The sequence below is a fragment of the Coturnix japonica genome, chromosome 4 (assembly GCF_054131305.1).
Source record: "Coturnix japonica strain WE chromosome 4, WE-NBRP24, whole genome shotgun sequence".
Classification (NCBI taxonomy): domain Eukaryota; kingdom Metazoa; phylum Chordata; class Aves; order Galliformes; family Phasianidae; genus Coturnix; species Coturnix japonica.
Genome location: NC_140666.1, coordinates 57,713,183 through 57,730,739, shown reverse-complemented (window position 1 = coordinate 57,730,739; position 17,557 = coordinate 57,713,183). Strand labels below are relative to the sequence as shown.

Here is a 17,557-nt window from a genome sequence, read left to right as displayed (position 1 = left end):
CCCTTTTTTTGAGAGGGAGACATACCCATATGCTGCAGTCAGTGCATGCAGGATGGAAATGAGAATCCTAAAAAAGCTTTCCATATAATTGTACCATTAATTCAGAGGATGTACACAATGCTTCACTTGAAATTCTGCTTTCTTTGTTTGGAGTATGAACACAAGAAATGGGTAAATTTTAAAATAGCTGTCACCATTTACTAAAGTAAACTTATGTCCTAAGTCATGACTGGGAAATATACACTTCTATCTGCATGTGTTTCAGTTTAGCTGTTGTGAGACACTCGTGTTTAAATGCAGACACTTCTGCCTCATGGCTGAATCTCTTTGTGTTCATTTCCTAAGTGTTACTTACTTTACTTTGAAGGTGGGCTGAGCATAGGAATCTGACGAAAGAGTGGGCTGTGCCCTTGATCCGAGAGCTCTTACATTCTTCTGAATGAATACATTTGCTAGTGCAGTACGCAGCAGCAGCAACAGTGTGGTGCTCTGGCTCTCCAGCTCTGCCTCAGGCTCACTGAACATCTGCAAGACAATTTTTTTATGTTCTTGTAAATGAATGCTGCCTAATTGCACCAGGAAAATGGGCACGGGGGATTATATCTGCATTGCTATGAGTGGAGGGGCGCCGTGGGGCTTTAGATTGCAAGGTGGCAAGGAGCAAAAGCAGCCTTTGCAAATCGCCAAGGTAGGAACATGAGATGTTGTCAGTGTTTTGTGAACGTGAGAGAATAGTTCGCTAACTATATATTGTCTCCAGTGAAAATGTTGGTGTGGATTGCGTTGAGATGTTTGTCTGTGCTAACATGTTTTGAGGGGATTATACAGGTGCTGATTGTGTTTGTTTCAATAAAAAAGTAATGATTACTTTTTGAGAGTTAACAAGTACTGCAACCATTTTCTTGGATGTAAAAGATCTAAAACTGAGATGATGTATGTCTTTCAGCTCCTATGTGACTTGCTGTATGTTTCTGAGTGCATTCAGCATACTGCAAAACTGAATATCATATTAGGAAATCCTGTTTCAGTCACTTATTTATGATACTCCTCTTCTCTAGGCAAAGAATAAGTACAGCTTTATCATGAGAAAAATGTTCTTACTATTTTGGGAATCCCAGAAAGAATTAAACCAAGTTATCTCTGTTTTTGGAAAGTTATCCGGTCTTAGGAGCAGCCTTAATAGAAGCCAAACGTTTCCTTTTATATTTCATGAAGAGCACTGAAAATTACTGAACGCCTCATAAACTATGTTTAAAATGAAAGCAAAACAGATAGTAGAGAAGTTCAGAAAAAGTAAATATAAGAATTGGTAACCCCAAGCTACAGAAGTAATACTTTAAAAAGTGCTGTTAAAAATCAGTGCTCATTCCATTGCAACAATGACTATTTGTCATAGTTGTTGAGGCTTATGTAACTGTATGGAGTTGTGTTCTGTTTTCCTAGACAAGGGGGGCAAATTTTGTCTGGAGCACTGGGATCAGCAAAATACCACTGGCTGAAACAATACAGGGACTGCTCACCATACTATGAATTCTGCCCATTAAACTGAGAGAGATTAAAATATACCAAAATAGGCAGAGAAGCAAGATGCCGAGGGATTTACAGATCACCTTTTAGTTCTTGGTAGTCCCAGTATGCTCAGTGTTAAGTTATTCAAACTTATCTATATTATTTTAGGTCAGTAGTTCTGTTATTGAAGCTCTAACTTTATTAATCTGTCAATATACTTATTAATTAGTCACATTTAATTTACTGGATCAGTTAACTTTTTCACAAATAGCAGAATGATACATGCAAGTCTACTTCATCTTATACGAGAAGGTCTTTTTAGTTCCTCGGTCACATAAACATCACCTTTCCCAATTATTTTCAATGATTTAAAGTCCGTAGTGTTGACTGTATTCAAGAATAGAGCTATTTTTATTGTGTTAATGTATCCGTTTCTTATTAGTTTTTGTTTTTTTTTTCCTTTGTGTGTGTGTTTTTTGCAAAACTTGAACATGTTTAAAAGGTTTTTGTACCGATAGTCAGCTGTTGCTTTGCACGTAAAGCCCCTGGTAATAGATAACAGTGAAGTCCTGCCATCTAGTGAAAATTTATAGCTAGAACTTCAAAAATTGTAAGTTATGGTGGAAAGCAACTGACATTGATTACGTAAAACTGAAAGTAAAAAGCACAGGAACGTGAACACGGGATTATGAATAAGTTTTTCTGACAAAAAAAAATAGGCTATAACTGGTACTTTTTTTCTTCATATTCACATCCTAGACGGCAGCCCTTAAGTCTGGCATCTCTCTTACCACTAGAACTTGGGGCTTGAGAAAAAGATGCATAGTAATTGCTGTGACTCTGCACTTTTCCAGTGGGAATAGCTAAAGTTAGGAAGCCATTTAGGAACTGACAAGCACGAGTTTGTGCTCTTGAAAATGAAACCAATCAGAAGGCCAATATCATACTTCAGAAGATACTCGGTAAAAGTTCACACATGCCAGCATGTTTGCATTATAAGCATGGTGGACTGGTTGCTTTGTGAGTCCTGAATCATTCATTTCTCTAAGCTTATGAGTGGGTGAGACCAGTGAGACTTGAAAATTGTCACTAGTATCTGGCCAAAAACCTAGAACTTAGAGCTGACAGGCCACAGCTTTTTTTGCAGCTCACCTTGTTGGCAGGCTTCAGCATCCTTCCCAGGGAGCTCGGGCTCTCTTGAAGGTACACAAACTTGAGTCTGTAGGTCAGGAGCCACCACTAGGCTGAAGCCCTGTGCAGTGGGTGGTCTGTATAGAGGTAATGTTTTCAGCTTCTCTTTGTTATCCATGAAAACTGACACTAGTAGCACATGGAAGATTGACTACTGAATAGTAATTTTTACTACTGTTTCCAAGATCCAAAGGTAATGTTTCCGAGGTTCGGATTATATATATATAAAGTTCTGTACCGGGGCACATGAATGTAGATCCAATTGCCAATGTACACCAATGGAGGTTTTGTCAGAAGTGCGTGCATCTGATTGCACTATTTCAGCTCACAGATACTGCGATAGCTGCAGAGGGTTTGCTCTGGTGGTTGCTGAACTCATCCTGAGAGCTCTAACCCCCTGAATCACTGCAGTGGGAAGTGCATTCAGGCCCTGGTCACAGGCAGAGCAGTGGCTGCATGTCACTAAAATCAACGAGAGTTTTGTCTTTAGTGTAAAATACCATATAACATGATCATGCTAAGTTTTAATAGAGAGATAGAGACAAACATTTTCCTTCCCAAGAAATATCTTGGTATTCTTTTCTCATCAGCACATAACATAGGAAATTTTAACCAGCAAATAATTTTTGAACCATTTCAAGATTTAAGCTATTTCAATAATTGGCTGGATGTGAGATTGACACAAACAGGGATTTTCTTTTCAGTATCACAAAGTATCACATTACTTTGACCATTTATAACTCTTATTCAAAACAAGTCAGTTTTAAAAACATCTGATACCTTTTTCATAGAGCCTACAAAACGTTAACCCACCCTCCCACTCAAACACTGGCTCCTGAAATCAGCTTCCTTTGTTATGTCCACTAATGCTGCAACTAATAAAAAGTTATTTTCCATTAAAAAGAGTTTGCATAATCGAATACTGACCAAATACATAAAAATGACTTTAACATATCCTTTTAAAGTACAGTGTCAAAGGAGACATTGTGCTAAAGAAAACTATCTCATAAATGAATGTTCTGGAAATAAAAGAGATAATTGGGAGTATTACGCTAAGAGGTAGAGCTGGCTATGCTGTGTATGCACAACGACAATAAAGCATGTCAGTACTGCACTGTAGGGTAGCTTTACCAAAGGAGGAGGTTGTTAGGAAATCTCAATACAACAGTGACCCTAGATGGTTAAGAATTCAAAATATATAAGAGCAAAGCAACCGTTGGTGTGCATTTTGCTTCCACTGTGACATACATGAAAGAATGCTTTTTTTCCTGAATATCACAGATTTTTCTTTCCTTGTAAACATCTTTGCAGTTTTTAGTTTGTAAAACATATAAACCTGCTGGCATAAAATGATCGATGATTTTCTAGACTAGAACTTAATAGAAAGTCCTATGAGTTCTTCCACTAATACTTAATATCAGCCACATTATGTATATTGAAGCTATATTCTTTAAGACACATCTCTTTTGCAACAAGGAATTTAATGCAGTTGCCTATAGATGATATTGGTTTATAATTCAATCATGATGCATCTGCATTAAAATTACCTGGTTACAAGCAGATACAGTATGTTCAGCATGTTAATTCATTACTCATAACATTTTAGAATTGCATTTTTAGAAAGAAATAGTAACATTTTCCCTCTTTTAATTTCAACCATACCAGTTTGGTGCTGCAAATTACAATGCCCACCTTCTAACATTTCAAGTTCAAGTGGAAAATCTTAATGGCTATTTTAAAGGTTTTCTTTTTTTCTTTTTTTTTAAATTATTTGGAAACTCGATCTTTGCCACGTTCTGATTGAAATCTTATGTTAGAAGATGCAAAACATCGTGCAGTTTCCATTGTCTTGTAAACGTTAAACATACTCCAAATTAATCCTATGATAAGCCTTGATCATTCAGGCTTCAAATCCAGCAGTCTCAGCTAGGCCTCATGCAAAACAATTTGTGACTACCAGTTTCTGGAAAAGGCTTCTGCTGCTGCTGTCATTTCCATAGTGGCTTTATTTTTGCCTTAATAATGAGCTGCCTGGTCATTTTAGATGAGTGCATCTGATTTCAACCCTCTGATTTCAATCCAAGCATCAGTTTCATCATTTTGGATTCAACAGAACCTGAAATTGAAAGTGAAACTCAAAGAACTGGCAACAACTCGAACAGTGTGAAAAGTGGTATCTGGATTTGATTAATGCAGGGTGTTTACAGAGGTGGGCTCTAGTGTGGCCATTTGACTTTCTCTCTGTGTTCGAAATACCTTGCACGTGCAGAACGTGCTCAAGAGCTTTTCCTCAAATTGACCTTTACACTTAGTTTAATAGAGAAGAGGAACAGTATAAGATATGTCAGCACAGTCATGCTTTTGATCCTGAGGTAAGGAAAAGCACGTCATTGTCATGTGCATGACAGCTATGTTAGCACACAGCCGGTTCATCCAAAAAATATACCAGTGCTGCTGGCTGTAAGGAAACTTTTTCAAGCCACTGTTCTTTTACATTTTACATCTAGTTGAGATGTGGTAAATACACTTGGTGCTATACCAAATGAGCTCCTAGCTCATTTCAGTGCCAAATCATATAGATAGGAATAAACCATCAGATGTTGATGAAACGGTATTTTGCTCACCTGTATGCACTGATAGCATAAAAGAACCATCCTCTCAGTGAGACACAGGAAAGGATTTTTTTAATGCCATGTCCAGATGACATTTAAAATTATCTTTGAGTTGGAGTTGTTGCTTTGGTACCATTTGATTCTGAAAATATACTGGTTAAAGCATACTCAAGTAAGATTTCACTGTATGCTGGCATGTTTGAAAAAGACGATGCACACACGTAGTGCAGACACTCAGTACTGAACCATGACTCTGCTGATCGTTCTTTATTTGTATTAACTGACATTTTAAACAGAATTTGAATACAACTTTAGGCTAATATAGACAGAGAAAACAGTGTTTAAAACATGCTAGCTGAACTTTGGCAGCAAAGGAGGGGAGTTTGGAGTTAACCTACAAGATTTTAAACACAACTTGCCTTACTTGGACTTTATTTAAAACTGTTTGTTTAAATTTGCTAGCTAATACATTTCCAAACATAGTTTGTTTTCACAGTCTGGACAAGCTCTTATTCTCAAATTCACCCATCAGACCATCTGACACAGCTTGTATCTGATGGTATTCAGAAAACCCTACAAGGCATATTTACATATTCTTTCACATAAGGAGTAATGAGGAAAGTTATGGATTTTTTTTCTGTCTTTAAGGAAGGTAACTTTGAATCCTTTACAGGCCTTGGCTCAATTTAACTGATACATTTTTACATGTGTTTGGATGACATAATTCAGTTTCTATTTAAGTAAATGACAAAACTTCCATTGACAAACTGAAAAGAAGGTAGGTCTTATAGATGCTAGGTTAACTTATTTTGCAAGATGAAGAAATGGGTAAAATTTCCCCAGATCTAACCAGAATACACTGGTTAGATATTGCTAAATAACTGGTTGTGGAAAGCTCTCATTTCTAATTACAGACAGAAAAATAATTAGGAAAAAAATCCCATATACCAGCAAAGGCTTATAAGTACTTCCCAAGGTTAGGGTTCTGCATTTTCTAGTTCCAAACGTTTGCATTCCAACTATTGTGCTAAGTGGAAATGTTTAGTACTGTACTCCCATCTAAGTTGTTTAAAAGCTGCTGGCTGAATTAGCGCATGATTGTATACCCTGGTTTGGATACACAGACCTACATACCGAGCTGGTTTTGGCATGCCTTCCACAGTATTTAAGCAAATATAAGCATGCTTTGGATACATAGAAGTATTCTTCTGTGTTTGTTTCTAACACATACTTTTACAGCTCTCATGCTAGAAGAGTTTTCAATGGAATAGTGTAATTCATACTGATTTAAACCAAACAAGTTAAAAAAACAAACAGTATATTCCTACTAAATTACATTGGTTGCTTTGTATAGAGATTTGTTTCACTGTTTAGATTCTTTGCTGAAAACATTTAAAGTACTTTGTATGACATTACTATATTTCATTGTTCTGTATCTTCTGCCATTTCACTTTGTGAATGTGAATGCAATAGTAAGACTTTTGGCTAAGTTCACCATAAAATATCACAACAGGAAATGCTGTTTATGAAACTCTTTAGGAGTGTGTCAGACCATTTGAGAGAATACAGCTAGAGTTCTATGCAAATCATGGAAGTGCCTTCTTCCAAATGCAGAATTTGGTGTGCTTTGTATTTGCTTTCTGGAGAAGAAAATAGTGTAAGGGACCACACTTCAGTAGTTAAATGCTTATATACAGCTTCACTCTATAAAGCCAGACTGATGCACAGAGACAGTTTATACTTCAAAAGGAATGATTCTGTGCATGAAATTAACTGTGGACAAAAATGATAACATTTAGATTGCAACCAGTACTGTTTGTTAGATGGAATGAAACCAGCAGAAAGGAAAATCCCTGGATATCAGCTTGAAGGTTTTAAATTTCAGACTTAATGTACACAAGTTACGCAGTGGATTTTTTCCTTTTCTGTAATTCTTCCCATCTGTCCCATTTCATTAGAATCTGCTGTCCATAGGCAGAGCACATGGTAGGATAAGACTAATGCACATTCAGAACAAAACACTTCAGCATGCACCAAAAAGAGCTATTCTTTGGTTACTTGCCAATAAGCATGAAAGGCAAAAATCTTCAGAACAACTCAGCACCTTGCTCACAGAGGGATACTGAGAACAGCAAAGCAGCTGCTTTATTTGTTGCTTATATGGAAGGTAAACTACAATGACAAACTATCTCTAAGCTCTCCAGTGCCAGTGCTCCTACCCTGAGGTCTGTGTCATGTGCTGCAGTCCTTGGCACAGCACAGGAACATTTCTTGTTTAGGAGGGAAGCACAGACTATCTATAACTCCTTTCTACTTACACAGAAAGTTATTCTGAGTCCTTTAAGATTCCTTCTTTTGTGTTACATCTTGGTCAGGGCATCTAATGCATGGGTATTTTCCTTCAAAGGAGTTATGCCATGCGGAACAGGGACAATATGAATTTATTGTCTTATAAACATCCCTTTTAAAAGCATATTTCAGAAATATGGTCCCATTTAGAAAGCTGGACGCTTTGGTTTTATAAGCATGCTTTATATTACAATTCATTTGCAGAAGAACTGGTGATAGGTCAAAACTATGAGCAAATTAGATCAGCTATGGTTTCCTATGCTGATCATTTGTCTTGCTGTTTTCATTTGGTAAGTTCTTTCTATGCATAAACATCTCATTTATGTCATAAGTTGTTACAATATGGACTTTCAAGACAAAAACTTTATAAAATAAAGACAATGCAAAAGAATCATATATTCACTGTGGCACTTCTAAGTAACAGAAAGAAAAACAAACCAAGTGACAGGCAAGTATGATTTAATAAGACCAAATTTCCTTTTCCTAGTACTGTAATACAAAGAGCATCAGAAAACGCTTGTTATCTATAGGCAAAGGTGGCAAAGCAGAATTTTTGTTTTAAAAACAAGCAGCTGAAACTGCTATAAAGGAAGATTTAACAAAGGAGTCGCATTTTTCCCATGAACTCAATGGGCAATTTGCCACTGACTTTAAAGGGTAAAGGACTGAGCCTTAGTATGTATAATATAGTATAGACACTTAATTAGAAGCAGATATTGAGAGTAAAAATCCTCACTGGGGAGGGTGTAACAGTTTTTGCTAGAGATCTATTTCCTACAATATTCTGCATCTAGCAGAAGTCATTCCCTTCAAAGGAAAACAAACCTTAATAGAAACAGGCTTTAGGCTTGAATACTGTTGAACTATGTAACTTTTTTCAGGCTATTTAGTACTTGCATGTTTCATTTCCAAGCTCTATTAGAACTCTTAGTAAGCATCAAGATACTTTCTTGAGTTTGAAGACATTTCAGTTTGCTTATTTGCAAGAAAGTGAAATGAGTGCTGACTAGAGGTACTAGACTGACATTACTAGGAACTAGAGGGTATTTATTGAAGGGCATTATTTGTAAGCATAAGCTAAGGTGGAATTTAAACTATGGACATATATCTCAGTTGCACACATAACTGGTTGAAGGAACCTTACAACTGCCCCTCTTCTTTCCTTCAGCTCTGAAAATAGATAGGCTTTTATCAGCTTAAATGAGCAGATATTTCTTAATATAAATACCACAGTTTTGCAAACTCACCTCAGTTTGTCTGAGAGCTTTGGGACAAATAATGTGAGCAGCTCTTCTACAAGATTTAAAGTGAAAAACCTCCAGAGGAGGTTGGGGAGGAGGAAAGAGCAGAGTTCCAAGCAATTCTGGGTGGCAATCTTTTCAACATGCCCAGCAGTAGCTGGATGAGGCAGGCAGTAACACCTGGTTGGCATAATTAATGTGCAGAAGCATTTTCAATTGTCTGATTTCATACTGAAGATGCTCTAAATGCCCTGAAAAAAAAAACAACCAAAAAACTTTCTGCATTTCTTCTAGAAAAGCAACATCTACACAGAGAATTGTGCAGCGTTATTTATTAATGGTTGCCTATGTCTGTATAACAGCAGGTGCTTCCTGGATGTACTGCATTCAAAGGGAATCATTTCATGAACTTTATTAGCTCAACCGCTACTCCTGGTTCTCCTGAAGGCACCATTATCTGTCTTAATCTCTCTATATAAGCTTCAGTCCTCTTGTGCCAGAAATGTTTCCTCTGATTTCTTGTATCATTCTCTCAGAAGTACTCTTATTCAAAAATAGGAATACAGCTACTTGCTTAAGCTTCATTTTCAGCAACTTTACTGAAAATTGAGGCCAAGTATGCCTAACAATTTAAACCTTGCTACCCAGTGAGAATAGTGCCCATCACTTTCAGTCTTTTACACAGAAAGGAAAAAAAGAAACTTTCTGCTTTGAGTGAACTTTCTCATCACTGAAATCTCTGAGCTGCTAGAGCATAACAGATGTGGCTGGAATACACTGATCAGCATTTTGTTCCACAAATTACATTTTCCTACTCTGCAGAGATCATTTCAAAGACTTCATGCCATGAGCCACTGATTTTATTACAGAAGATGCATATGGAAATAATCTGAAAGGGATAAACTGCTTTATATATTATCATGTATTCATTATGTTTCCCCCGCACACTGGAAATAATACTTCCAAAATGCATAGTGCATTACTTGCTTACAAAATTCCTCAAATTAGAAAAAGCTATCATTAATCAGGGATGTTTTAAGCAAAGTCTAACATACAGTATTATTTAATGCCTAAGACCCATACAAAGAAGCAGCTGTTTCTCATCTCTCACTGCGGAAAAAATGCAAAGTTTTATAACTTAGAAAAAATTGTTATAATATCTATTAAAAAAATCCCAAAAACAAAAACCAAACAATAAAAACCAACCAGAAAACAGATAATGGATAAGAAATTAGCATGGTTTCACCTAAATTTGGTCACTGGCCAATACATTGTGCCCACTGATACAAAATTCACAGCCATTCACAGCCTTGGAGAGTTAGTTATAATGCATAACAAAATTACACAAATTAGCTCATGAAATGTTATTTCATGGAATCCAAACTGAGGCAAAGATTGTGGTCTGATCAGATTGTGATCAGACCACAATCATGTGGTCATGCTTGTTCAGGAGAATCCAGGGAACGATAGCAGTCAAAAAACTAAGCTAGAAATCACAACTAGAGCATTATTATTTCACAAGTACCCAAATCCCATTTTAAGTGAATTATTGGTGTGCACTGCATCCTACAGTCCAAAGGGAGACTGATATACAGACTGATATAGTTGCTAACCCACTCTCATTATATTTGAAAACTCATGGCAATCAAATGAAGTCCTTAGTGACTGGAAAAAAAGGAACATCACATCCATTTTTAAGAAGGGTAGAAAGGATGACCCAGGAAACTACTGACCTGTCAGTCTCACCTCTGTGCTGGGAAAGATCCTGCAGCCGGTCCTTCAGGAAGCTAGCCCCAGGCACATGTAAAAGAGGAAGATGATATGGGAGAAACAGCATGGCTTCACCAAGTGCAGGTCCTGCCTGATGAATCCTGTCACTTTTTATGATAATGTTATCTGTGACAGTGGGCAAAGAAAGAGATGCTGACACTCATCTATCTGCACTTCACTAAGGCCCTTGACACAGTCCACCATAACATCCTTCTCTCCAAATTGGAAAGACATGGATTTGATGGGTGGACTGTTAGATGGATAAGGAACTGGTTATAAGATTGTACCCATAGTGTGGTGATCAGTGGCTCAGTGTCTGGATGGAGAATAATGGCAAGAGTGTCCCTCAGGGATCAGTACTGATACTGAGGAAAGAAGGGTATAGACTCCTTAGCAGAGTCTGATGTCACAGGACAAGCAGAAATAGTTTCAAACTAAAATAAAGTAGTTTTTGTTTGTTTGTTTGTTTGTTTTTCCAGTAAGGGTGGTGAAGCACTGGAACAGGTTGTCCACAGAGGTGGTGGAAACCCTATCCTTGTACATATTCAAGGTCACGGTGGATAGGGCTCTGAGCAACCTGATAGAGCTGCAGGCGTCTAGAACATTGCAGGGGAGTTGTGCTAGATGGCCTTAAGGGATCCCTTCAAACTCAATCAATTATATGATTATATGATTTATGCTAAGACTGAATAATGACCTTTTTATGATACAGGCATATTATTGATTCTCAATACATTGTGCTGTTATTCACAATCCACAAAATCATAGGTAACTAAATGTAAAGGTAGATACACCTTGGAGAAATTTTGGTTGCCAGTTTAATGTTTTCTTACAAAAGCTCATAAGTGTTGTTCACTTCAACATCTCCCAGATGGAATAATTTGAAAGCACAGAAGTAATTCCTTCCAGACAAACATGTAAACAAATCAAGAATCATGTAACGTCAAGTCAATCAAGCTCTACCTCTCTCAAAGCTTTTTTCAAGCCATTTCAATTCTTCCTACCACATCTGCTTCATAATCCCAGTGTACAAACAGAAAATAATATCTTCAACGAGGTTTCCATGAACTTGTGCTAGTTTTATTTGTGATTTTATAATACTAGGATAGTTACCTGGAGAAAGTAACTTTAAAAGGAATATTTCATAAGGACTTAAGGAAGAAGCAGTTGTAATCCTGTAAAAAGAAAAGAAAAATATGTCTATGTCTATTTTACACCATGTTATGAATAGTGCAATATATATATGAATAGTAGCAATACTGTATACTACTATGGAATACACATGTAGTGAAAAAATAATTTAAAAATTGTTTAAAAAAATAATTACACAAAATCTTGGTTTCTTCCAGCTCAATTTCTCAAAGGCCAGGGCTGGGAGCAAATGGAGATCTAAGAAGTCTCCCAGGTCTTCTAACCAATTTAAATTGAACATCGAAACATTCTAAAATGCTGTCTTTTCTTTTTGTGTGTGTGCACACACGTGTGTGTGTCATGGCCTCAGCCTGCAATATTAGCCCTTCTAAAAGAAGAACAATCTTGGGTCTTGGAAATCAACCCAAGTTTTACAGCTTCTGCCCATTTTCACTGGAATATTTTGAAATTAACAGAACAGAACAAGCCTGATCCAACTATTTTTCCCTGACTGTATCTTTCTTTTTTAAAGGCTCTGGTTCAGCTTTGACACGTGCTACGATCTCAGATCACCAACATAACATCAGTAAATGATTTCCGAATTCACAACATAATCTGTAGCTACAGAAAGGAATGGACTTTAGAACCTTTTATCAATCCATGAAAGCAAATATCTTCCCAAGTCTTAGAGTTAACCTTTTTCTTCTTCCATACTTAGAGCAACAGTGAGAAACAATATAAATCTAGCGCAAGCACCATGTATGCCTCTTTTTCTGCACAGGCAAGTGCAGTACAAAGAGTACGATAATTAAGCCTGAGGAGATAGTTATCTTTGTGGCATTTTTTTTAGTGTTACTCCATGAACAAAAGAAGCACTGAAATTCACTGCTTGAGAACAATGGTGCCGGGCTCTGTACCACCCTTATGGGCCATTCAGTTGTTGTTTGCTTCCAGTCTTGATTTGCATAAAAGGCCTGGAAAAGTTGCAGAGACTGACAATTGGCACAAATTGATACAGGCTGCTAATTGCTGAAGCAAAAGCTAAAGATGCATTGGCCTGTTCAAATTAGGCTTGAATTCAGGCCTTCTGAATTCCTGCATCTCTGAAGAATTAAAGCCTGGCACAGTTCAACAGCTGCTGGGTCATGGGATAAAAATAGAGAGCACAGTTTTAGCTGTGCTCTGTTTTAGGGAGCACAGTCTCAGCTGAAATTGAAAAGGGTGGGAAGGTTCTCTTCCTCTTATGAAAAACATTTTCTTCTCAAGTGTTCTAGGCTACAGCATGGCAATTAAATACCCCTAAAATAAGAGCCAAACCAAGTCTTTCCTCTAAACCCTACTACCGCTCTCAACCCAAAAAGTTTTTAAGGATTTTTAGTAATCCACAGATTGTAGGATTGAATTTAGTATCTGGAGAAAATGTCCAGTTTATGTGTGGTGGAAATGCTATTCTAGTGGGTTTCTTAGTGATTTCCAGTTCCTTTGCAATTGTAGCACTGTTGTCTACCTTAATGGGAGAAGAAAAGACATGCTACAACATCCTCTCTGTTTTTATAATTTTGTAGTACTACAGAAAGCAATGTTATCTCCTAGGGATTCACATAATCTCACATTAAACCAATTCATCACTTAAAGCAAAACCTACATGTTGGTTTAGTTTGATTTAAAAACCTCCATGAGCTTTTACATTTCTCTGGTTTTACACTTGTAACATACTCACTGGCCAAATGATCTTAACACGCACTCTTCACTGCAAATATTCCATTTAGCTCTTCAAAGCTTTGTGTACCTCTATTTTCTCCATCATTTTAAATGATTTAGTAACGATCTAAACTTATATCTCCAATACAACTCCAGCTGCACAAGGCCAGTCAGAAATATATTTGAATGACTGCTTTCCTTGGACTGATCCCACAACTAAGGAGTAGTTAAAGGTGAAATCCTAGAAGCAGGCCCCAATCTCATCCTTTTCAGCCAATAATGATTACTGTGAACATGTCTGTCAGATCTTCTGAGCCTGTCTTTTGAAACAACCCTTCCACCTCTCGACCCCCATCTTCTACTCTCTTTTCAATGCAGAATGCTTTGCTGTGGTCCTGTGTTGTCGATCACAGATAATTTCTTTCAGAAAATACCTACACGATACACGTATGAGCACTGTGGTTGGGGGCAGGTGTAGGCTGGAGACAGATGAAGATTGCACTTGGTCTTATATTTCTTCTCACAAAAGACAGTAAACTCTGGCAGCAAGGATTCTTCACTCAGGCACAGAGGATGAGATAAAGTTTACTTCAACATGCAGCTTTCTAGTTCCTTCCATGCAGAAAGAAGATAACTGAAAAGCAGTCCCCCCCTGATGCTGACATGAATGCATTCTTGCTGAAGTGTTTCCTTTAAATTACTTATTAGACTTAAGTTAATATGAAAAAAGAAAAGTTTCAGGACAAAATCATAAAAAAGAGAAAAGAAAATTGGACACTAATTCTAACGCTGAATTTAATTTATGAAGGCATTGACCCAGGACACCTGATGAAAGACTATACAATCCTTAAAAAGTGTGCTTCCCAGAGAAACCTGAGAAGATACCAGCAGCTCCTGTAGCAGGCCCTGTCCCTCAAAAATATATTAATAATGAAGATGTCAACAAAGTTATAACTCTTGAAGGTTAATCTGAGTTGGTTTTCCTAGATACTAAAGACAGCACTGCACATTTCTACAATCCTATTTTATAGCTTAGAATGCCATTCTTGAACTTCAGTTGATTTTTAAATGAATTCTTTAATGACCAGCATGCTGAAATTTATACCTGACTGTAAAGGTTCCTTAAAGAACAAGAAACAGCACCATGAGAAAGGAATCACATCACTCCAATTTCCAATGCACAAAGTAACACGAATTAGAGAGAAGTACTTGCTCAAGAAACAAATCCAAAAATACAGAACTGATCCACACAAATACCTCTTCAGTTCCTAGTTGGGTCTTCAAATGTCTCCTAGCCCGTACTGCCCTTATTAGGTGATTTGAATTTGGAAGACTGCTGCAGTTTAGGGCTGACTTTACCATTACCACAGGTTTCATGACACTACTAATAACCCTTGATGAATAACATACCATCATGTTGTCAGATATTCCTTTAGATTATTTTATTTTTCTTTCACTATTAAGCATGCATATGAGAAGATACAGTGGTTTCCATTTCCTGTTCTGCTTGCATCTCATCTTTTTAAGCTAATATTTGACCTTTGTTGGGAGCTGGAGCCTTTTCTGTACATCCTAAAGGAAATAGCCTAAGGAAGATTTCGCCTTAGTAACTGCCAATCCCTTAATCTTACATTTATTTATAAAAAATGCCTCTTAACTCTGCACAAAACACAGTTTTTCTGTTGTTTTCTTCTGTCAAAAAGGCTGAGCTTGGTCTCAAAACCAAGTTTTAGACATCTGGCAGTTCTGGATTTATATAAACTAAAGTCACTTGGAGGTTCCATATGGCTGTAAAAACGCAACTGACTTAGACTGATCATTTAACAGTTGAAAAATATGCAAGATATCTTTTAAAGAATTTGGAGCAACAGGCAACTCACAAAATAAGAAGGAATGCTGCTGTCCTAAGCTAATATAACCACAGATCTATGAAAAAGCTTTCCACAACTGCTTTAGGGTGAAACATTCTGGATGGCAAGTAGGTATTTTACAGCCACACATTAATCTTCTTGAACAGGGTGTGTTATAAAATTAAATTCTTAGAAAGAGTTTACATGCTAAGATTTTCCAGATCTTTGATACAAATGAGATTATCCTGCTTGTTCTGTTGTCATTTGCTTGTTCCTTTTGTTGCCATTTTCAGGAAATTCTTTAAGACTCATTTTAAAAACAGAAACTTATAATGACTTCAAGTTCTAGCATTTATTTCCATAACACCATATAGGATAGGCCACAGCTCTGTCACAAAATTCTTTGAAAGGCAATAAATAAGAACTGAAGCATTCCTCAGTATTATCATGCTCTTATGGCAGATTTTAGATCTTTAAGACTTTTAAATATGAAGGTTCAGTAGCAGCAAAATCCCGAGTTGATCTAAATTAATTAAGCAAGCAGAATGTTATCTTAGGTTTTGTCTTTACTAAACAGCTTTAACACTTCTGGAAGTTTACTGATGTTTCAATGTACAGGAACTATGAGGTCTTTAAAAATCACAAAGCTTTCCACATGTGATCTTCCATTATAACAAGTACACTTTCATACAGTTCTTTGTCTTTTGGTAGTGGAGATGTGCCCATATATCTGGTTTGTGTGACTGCCTCATTGTCGACCACAGCCAACTTCATTTGTGAGCCATGCATCGTTTAACAATAGCAGTCAATTTGTCTTTCACATTTAGTAGCATGTTTTCATAAAATTTTAATGTGTTGAAAATAAAAATAGTGAGATAGCATCTGTGAGTTCACAAACACATCTTCAAGTTGGCACAGATTTTGGCCAAAGGTCATTAAAGCACTTCAGAGTGGGATGAGAAGTGCCGTATTATGTTTGGATTAGTAAATAATTTCAGAGAAAAATAATCAAATGAAATAATAGAGAATGTATGCCAAAAATCTGCTTGAAACAGTACTCAGTTTTTCATTTATTACTCCAGAACTGTTAAAAAATGGCAGTATTAAAAACCAACTGGCTGTTTCCTACGCTACACGCCTTTTGGATTTCCTTAAAAATTCAGTCTTTAATGCCTGTTAATAATGCATCCATTGTAATTCAAGAATGCTCCCCTACTGTTTTTGATTAATTTATTTTAACAATACAGTAGAATTCTGCTATAGCTCCCGTGTTACAAAGAATATTATTGTCTCCACCTCTCTAATAAGCTCTACTGTCAGTTTCAGAGCAAAATTGATAGCAATACAACTTAAAGCATCTTTACTTCTGCATCTAAATGTAAAAACATTTTTTCTCTCTTCAGTCCCTACCATTTTTACAATTTCATTCTAACTTCCCATCTAAATGGCACATCCAATGACGTATTTTAATTTGTATACAGTAACGTCTGCTTTACACAATTAAAATTAACATCCTGAAAAGAAAAATAGATCTGCAGTCAGATAACTTAAAGAAAATAAAAATAATCATAGAATCACCAAGGTTGGAAAAGACCTAAAAGATCATCCAGTCCAACCATTCATCTATTACCAATAGCTCCCACTAAACCATGTACCTCAACACAACATCAAATTGTTCCTTGAACACCCCCAGGGTCAGTGACTCCACCACCTCCCTGGGCAGTCCATTCCAGTGCCTGACCACCCTTTCCTAGAAGTAATACTTCCTAATGTCCAGCCTGGATCTCCCCTGCTGCAGCTTGAAGCCATTCCCTCTAGTCTTATCACCAGTTACATGAGACAAGAGGCCAATCCCCAGCTCACTACAACCTCCCTTCAGGAAGTAATAGAGAGCAATAAGGTCTCCCCTGAGCCTCCTTTACTCTTCCAATAAAAACATCACAAAACAATCATGGCTATCTTGTCAACTTATAAAAAAGATAAAATCATGCAAGTACCATGACGTGCAGTTTTTCTTATCAGCTACTGAAATCTTATTCTTATCCGATTTACTGCCTATGTTAAAATTAGAATACAGTTCTAAATAGCCTCAAGTTCAAATGATTCCACCCAAGAAAAAAAGAAAAAAAAAAAAAAAGAGGGGAAGAAAACCACCAGTCAAACAGTCCCAAGGTTTTAATGCTTGAATTCTTTTTCATCTGTT

General features: G+C 36.8%; 1 protein-coding gene across 2 annotated transcripts in view; it reads left to right on the top strand.

The window, feature by feature from the left end:
• Positions 1 to 394: 394 nt before the first annotated feature.
• SYNPO2 (synaptopodin 2) overlaps positions 395 to 17,557 on the top strand; it is an 82,447-nt gene continuing 65,284 nt past the window's right edge. For both annotated transcript variants that reach the window (XM_015861848.3, XM_015861849.3), the window contains exon 1: positions 395 to 688. In XM_015861848.3, the coding sequence (XP_015717334.1) occupies positions 560 to 688 (129 nt within the window). In that variant the 5' untranslated portion in view covers positions 395 to 559. The remainder of the gene's footprint in view (positions 689 to 17,557) is intronic.